The sequence below is a fragment of the Loxodonta africana genome, chromosome 22, assembly GCF_030014295.1.
Source record: "Loxodonta africana isolate mLoxAfr1 chromosome 22, mLoxAfr1.hap2, whole genome shotgun sequence".
Classification (NCBI taxonomy): Eukaryota; Metazoa; Chordata; class Mammalia; order Proboscidea; family Elephantidae; genus Loxodonta; species Loxodonta africana.
Window position 1 is genome coordinate 28,029,382 of NC_087363.1, and position 6,563 is coordinate 28,035,944.

At 51.0% G+C, this 6,563-nt stretch overlaps 1 protein-coding gene across 1 annotated transcript in view; it reads right to left on the reverse strand.

Annotated features, from left to right (window-relative positions):
- TGM4 (transglutaminase 4) overlaps window positions 1–3,665 on the reverse strand; it is a 29,789-nt gene extending 26,124 nt beyond the window's left edge. Inside the window, 2 exon segments of the mRNA XM_064274249.1 lie at window positions 2,380–2,603; window positions 3,192–3,665. Coding sequence (XP_064130319.1) covers window positions 2,380–2,603; window positions 3,192–3,297 — 330 coding nt within the window. The 5' untranslated portion in view covers window positions 3,298–3,665.
- Window positions 3,666–6,563: the final 2,898 nt, after the last annotated feature.

Genomic DNA, 6,563 nt, shown 5'->3' on the forward strand with positions numbered 1-6,563 from the left:
GAGCCCCAGGAGGCTAAGCATGAGGGCCCCACAGTCATCCCACCAGTCACAGACTTCGAACTGCCATACAGGGGAAGAGGAGAGCCACCCACTAATGCAGCACCCTACACATGCCAGGGGGCATGGTTATTCAGTGGTAGAATTCTCGCCTTCCATGCAGGAGGCCCAGGTTCGATTCCTGGCCAATGCACCTCAAGTGCAGCCACCTTCCATGTGTCAGTGGAGGCTTCCGTGTTGTTTTGATGCTAAACAGGTTTCAGTGGAGCTTCCAGACTAAGACAGACTAGGAGGAAAGGTCTGGTGATCTACTAATGAAAATCAGCCGACGAAAACCCTATGCATTTTGTTCCATTGTGTGTGGGGTCACCAGAGTCAGGGACTGATTTGACCACAGATAACGACAACATGTGTCAGGCACATGCGCACACCTGTACTACAAGGAAGGCATTTCAAAAGGTACTTAACTCACAGGCTCTCCTGGAGATGGCCACAGTCTGCCCACCATCCACAGGTGGTGAAAGCAGTCACTTGGCTCAAGTCAGTGGCTACTCTAGGGGGTGTGGGGGTGCAGGCTGCACCGGGCAACACCATCGGGGGGGTGACACCAAAATGACTGTCTATAAAATTTTTGTGCAGTGTTTCAGCCAAAAGTTATTATTTTTTATAAAAATGTCCCTGTAGTTAGTTGTAACAACAAAAACATTTTCATAAGCCCAGCTTACATGTATCAATACACCCACAAGGCTAAACCTCTATGCTCATTGACATTTTGGACCTTCTAATGTGCTCTGGAAACCCTGGTGGTGTAGTGGTTAAGTGCCAAGGCTGCTAACCAAGAGGTCGGCAGTTCGAATCGGCCAGGTGCTCCTTGGAAACTCTATCAGGCAGTTCTACTCTGTCCTATAGGGTCACTATGAGTCAGAATCGACTCGATGGCAGTGGGTTAATGCGCTATAGTCAGAGCTGTCATTATTACCCAATTACCCAAAAGGAATAGTCTCCTTCCTGGCCCCAGGCAAGGACCACACCTGAGAAGCCTTTTGTTTGTGGTGGGAAGTGCCTGTGTCCACTCAGTGAAGCCCCCGGCTCCTCTCCAAGCTCCTCATTGTCCTCTGCCGCTGAGGCCCAGCCTCTCTCCCTGCAGCCTTTCCTGGGATCCAGCTGTTCTCTCAACCTCATTCTCCCTACCCCTCTCCGTTTCCCTCTCCCTGGCCCTCAGGCTCCCTCTGCCTCAAACGCTGTTTTAATATACCTGAGCCGCCTCTGTGCCTCCCCTCCTGCCTCCGCCTGTGAAGGCTTCGCTGGTACCCTCCTCACACACGTCCCCATCTGCGTTGTGTGTTCACCAGCTGTGTGATCTAGGGCAACCTGCCGACCCTGTTTCTCTCGGCTCGAAGAGGCAGTCACCACCAACTTTGCAAGCTGTTTGGAGGACCTTTCTTAAAACGTTGGTCAGCTTATGTCGTTCCTCTGATGAAGGCCCTCCAGGGACTCCCCATTTCTCTTAGAATCCAACCCAACCCTCTTCTGTGGCTTGCAGGTGGCCCCCACTTGCTTCTCCAGCTCCCCCTCCCTCCCCGACATGACTGGGTTTCTGTCCTCAGAGAGGTGGTTCACGGCAATGCCGTGTGGCCATGAGCATTGCCTCCTCAGGGCCCTTGCACCTGCCGGTCCCCCGCTGGGAATGCTGGCTCTCTGGCTCCTACATAGGACACGATCTCAGCAGAGAGGTCACCTCCCAGGGAAGTCCTCCCACTGCCCTCTCTTGCTCGAGGGCCTTCTTGTTTGGGTTTCTTCATTTCATTTCGCCCTGTCTGAAATGAGCTTATTCTCGTCAGTCTCTCTGTACTGGAATGGTCAATCCCAGGAGGGCTGCTGATGTTGTTGTGTGCCACGAAGTGGATTCCAACTCACAATAACCCTATACAACAATGTAGAACTGTCCCATAGGGTTTCTAAAGCTGTAATCTTTACAGGACCAGACCACCAGGTCTTTCTCCCGAGTAGCAGCTGGTGGGTTTGAACAACTGACCTTCGAGTTAGCAGCCAAGCACTTAATCATTGAGCCACCAGGGCTCCTCTCCAGGAGGGCCAAACCCAAAACCCATTGCTGTCAATTCCGACTCATAGCGACCCTAAAGGACACAGTAGAGCTGCCTTATATAGTTTCCAAGGAGTGCCTGGTAGGTTCAAACTGCCGAACTTTGGTTAGCAGCCGAACTCTTAACCACTACCCCACCAGGGTTTCCAGGAACCTGCTTTTCCTCTGGGTTCCCAGAGCCTGGATGAAGCCTGGCACATAGTAGGTCCTCACTACCGAGGAGTGAATGATTGAACGAACGATACCAGGTTGTAGATGTAGAGTGCTCAGCACAGCACCCAGCACATGAAGGTGCTCAGTAGACACTTGCAGGAGGAAGCACATGGGCCCGAGGGAACAATGAAGCATCTGCAGTCAGGGAGAGTGAGGTCCTGGTCCACCAGGCCAAGCATGCAGCCCAGCATGTAGGTGGCAGCTACGTCACCGTGGCTGATGGGAATGGAGGCTATTCCAATGACAATCACCACCCACACATTTGTGGAGACCCTATCCCTGTTCTTCACTAGGAGAAAGGGAAAAAGGAACCCTCTTCTGCGAAGTTGTATCATGTGTCCTCTTGTAAAGTTGATCTATTTTTAAAACTTAAAAAACAGGGAAGAAGTGAGACTCTTCCTCCGTTATCCTACCACCTGTCACAAGATTTAATACATTTTCTCTCTGTTCGTGTAATTGTACTTATTGTGTATATATTTACCTAATTGCAACAGTGAAGAAGCCATTTCCTATTGTCTTTGAATCCGAAGAGTGATATTTTTAATCATTATCACAGGCTTGCCTCCAGCCCACACAGCTTTGGTGTCAGCAAACTTCAGCCCTATGATTCATCTCTAGAAAATGTTCCAGACCCCTCTAGAGCAGCTGCCCTACAGAGTTGCCTCCTCTCTCTGCTCTTCCCAGTCCCCAGCTGTCCCCACTACTCAACCAAGGGATGCGGGCATCCCATTCCACCTCACTGCACCCCGTGAAGTAGGCTTGTTATTCCCACTTTACAGGTGGGCAAGCTGAGGATCAGGGAGGCAAAGGCGTTCTTGGGTGGGAACCCACACCAACCAGCCCCCATGCCCTGTGATTAGGACCCTGAAGCTGTCACCTGTGTTGAATTGCAGGTCCAGGTTGTCCCAGGATTACAGGGGCTGGTTGAACAGCAGCTGCAGGTAAGACAACTGCCCTCTCCGGACCACAAGTTTGTTTATCATGAAATACGACGTGAAGTAAGAAAGAGTTTTGTGCTATTTCAGGAAGTCAACGTGGATAACCCTCAAATCTGTCAGCAACACAGCAGGTTGGTAAAGAAAGAAAAGAGAATGTTTATTCCCCGATTGTGTCTCTCTCCAGGTTCAAATTCTGACAGTGTGGTGAGGGAGAGCCAGGCTTTGGAGTCCGGCAGGGCTGAGTTTCCATCCTGCCCCACCTCCCCCTGGGTGGGGGCCTTCCTGAGACTCAGTTTTCTCACCTGAAAGATGGGGGTGTGCCTAAGGATGAGCTGAGAGATGAATGTCAGGTGCTCAGCTCAGGTGTGTGCACAGTAGCTTCTCTATGCCTGTTAGGTGGGGCCCCACCCCTACACCCCACCAACCCTCTCTGTAGACATGGCCACAGGAATGGAGGGCCAACCTTGGAGACAACACGGTACCCAGGGTCCAGTTGCCATCAGGTCTATTCTGACTAATGGTGGCCCTGTGTGTGTCAGAGTAGAACTGTACTCCATAAGGTTTTCAATGGCTAATTTTTCAGAAGTGGATTGCCAGGTCTTTCCAAGGTGTACGATACACAGCGCGCTCTCTATTAATCTGAGTCCTGGTGGCGCAGTGGTTAAAAGCTCGGGTGCTAACCAAAATGTTGGCAGTTCGAATCCACCAGCTGCTCCTTTATGGGGCAGTTCTAGTCTGTCCTATAGGGTTGCTATGAGTCAGAATCAACCTGACGGCAATGAATTTTTGATTCTTCATTAATCAGTATAGAAAGACTTGGCCCAACAGAGCTGCCAGAGAAAGAAAGGGGAGTATGAAAACTGGGTGTGACGGACAACTCCTGCCTGCTGTTCTCCCTTCCTGTCAGCTCCAACACTGGCAAACCAGACAATCCCAAGTCAGGAGCTCACATTCCAAGAGAAAGATGGGGGATGGAATGGGGCCAGGGTTACGCTCATTTATCCAAATAGAGTAGACGGCACAAAGGCGCTTCCATCATTCAAGTCCAGGGCCACTCATAAATGGAATTTTTTCCTTGATGTTAAAGAGTACAGTCACTAAAAGAAATAACATCCACGTGAGTACATACACGCACACCCTTTTCTTTCATGCATGAATTTCTCAACTTTTTTGTTAGAATGAAATTTCTTTGTGTTACCTCAGTTTGGGACTAGCTCCCCTCCCGTTATCCAGAATTCAAGCCACTCTCAAGTTCATGGTCACATGGGAAAGGACTTGAGAAAATGCCTTCTAGTAGCTTAGCTGTTGCCACCTTTTACAGAAGCGACCAGTGAGGCCAAGAGAGCCATGGTTCTCAATCTTGGCTGCACATTGGAACCACCTGGGGAGTTTTACCACCTACTCATGCCCAAATCCCACCCCTGGAGATTCTGATCTAATTGGCCTGGGGTGGGGCCTGGGCATTTGTGTTTTTTTAAAGTGCAGCTAAGCGTGAGAACCGCAGGCCACGTTGCAAGGGCAGTTCTTCAACTCGAGTGTGCATCACAATCGCCCGAGGGGTCCTGGTAACACAGGTTGCTGGGCTCACTCCAGAGCTTCTGATTCTCTAGATGTGCGGTTTGGCCTGAGAACTTACTCTCCAGCAGGTTCCCTGCCACTGAGGCTGCTGGCCCAGGGTCCCCACCTTGAGAACCCTGGGATTAGAAAGTTCCAGCATGGCTGCAAGGTGAGACGCAGGGGCCTTTCTCCCCAGAGGGCTCACCTAACAGGCGAAACGCATCTTCCTCAGACAGCAGAGGCCAGCAATGGATCAGGAAGCCTAGGGTGGGGCAACGACACCCATGTTGCAGGGTGGCCCTGGGAATTCTCCCAATGACGTATTTCATGCTGAAGCTGCTGTTATGAGTCTTCAGCTCGTGGGAGAGGCGTCGAGCCAGGTGTTCTCCCATGCATCCAAGCTCGTCACATTTCTCTGGGGCCAGAGAAGCTCACCTGGAAGAAAGACCAACCCGCACAGGTGTATCCCTCTCCCGGGCCAACACTTTGCATGGGTGTTTGGTGGTGTGTTTATTTCCACTGACAGCAGGTGCTCCTGCTGTGCGAGCCACAGCCAACTGCTGCTCAAGAGCAGCTGGAAGATGGGTGAATTTCTGCTCACCTCATGGACCAAACAGTCTCGTATGAGCCTGCCTCATAGGGTGAGGGGTAAGGGCACCCGAATTGGTGTCAGGCAGCAAGCAAGAGCAGTTAAGAAGAGTCCAAACGCTGAAGGCCCTCAGTCTGGGTCTGAGTGCTGGTTCTACCCTCTGATTGTGGGGTCCTGAGCATTTTCCTCAAGTCCTGAGTCATGTTCTTCGCAGGAGGGATAAGCACAGTCCCTCCCTCACAGGCTGACATTCATGTTGAGTGCTTGGTGCTGGGCACACAGTAGGCACTCAATAAATGCTGGCTCTCATAGTGTCTGGCCAATCTGACTTCTGCCGCCTTGTAGTGGGAGGAATGGAGGTCCCCCCAAACCACCCAGACCAGCTGTCATCGAGTTGATTTCAACTCATGGCAACCCCATGTGTATCTGAGTAGAGCTGCTCCATAGGGTTGTCAATGCTGTGATTTTTTGAAGTAGATTGACAGGGCTTTCTTCCAAGGCACCATTGGGTGGGCTCGAACCAACATCCTTTTGGTTAGTAGCTGAACGCATTAACCGTTTGCACTACCCAGCGACTCCTTAAGTCCACCCAGAACCTGTCAATGTAACCTTATTTAGAAGTAGGGTTTTTGCAGATATAATTAAGTTAGGATTTCAAGATGAAATCATCTGGATTATCTCCAAACCAAACCCACTGCCATCCGGTCGGTTCCGACTCATAGTGACCCTATAGGGTTTCCAAGGCTGTAATCTTTACGGAAGCAGACTGCCACATCATTCCCCCATGGAGCGGCTGGTGGAGTTCAAACTGTCGACCTTCTGGTTAGCAGGTGAGCACTTTAACCACTGTACCACCAGCGCGCCTTTGGATTATGCGGGTCCCTGGATTATCTCAGAGGGCCCTAAATCTAACAAGGAGTGTCCTTAGAGAAAAGGCAGAGGGCGATTTGACACAGACACACAGAAGTCCGCATGATGATGGAGGCAGAGACTGGAGTGATGCAGCCACAAGTCAAGGACAGCTCGAGCCACCAGAAGCTGGAAGAGTCAAAGAAGGAGTCTGGCCCTAGAGTGTCTGAAGGGAGCATGGCCCTGCTGACACCTTGATTTTGGACTTCTGGCTTCCAGAACTGTGAGAGAATAAATACCTGTTGTTTTAAGCCAC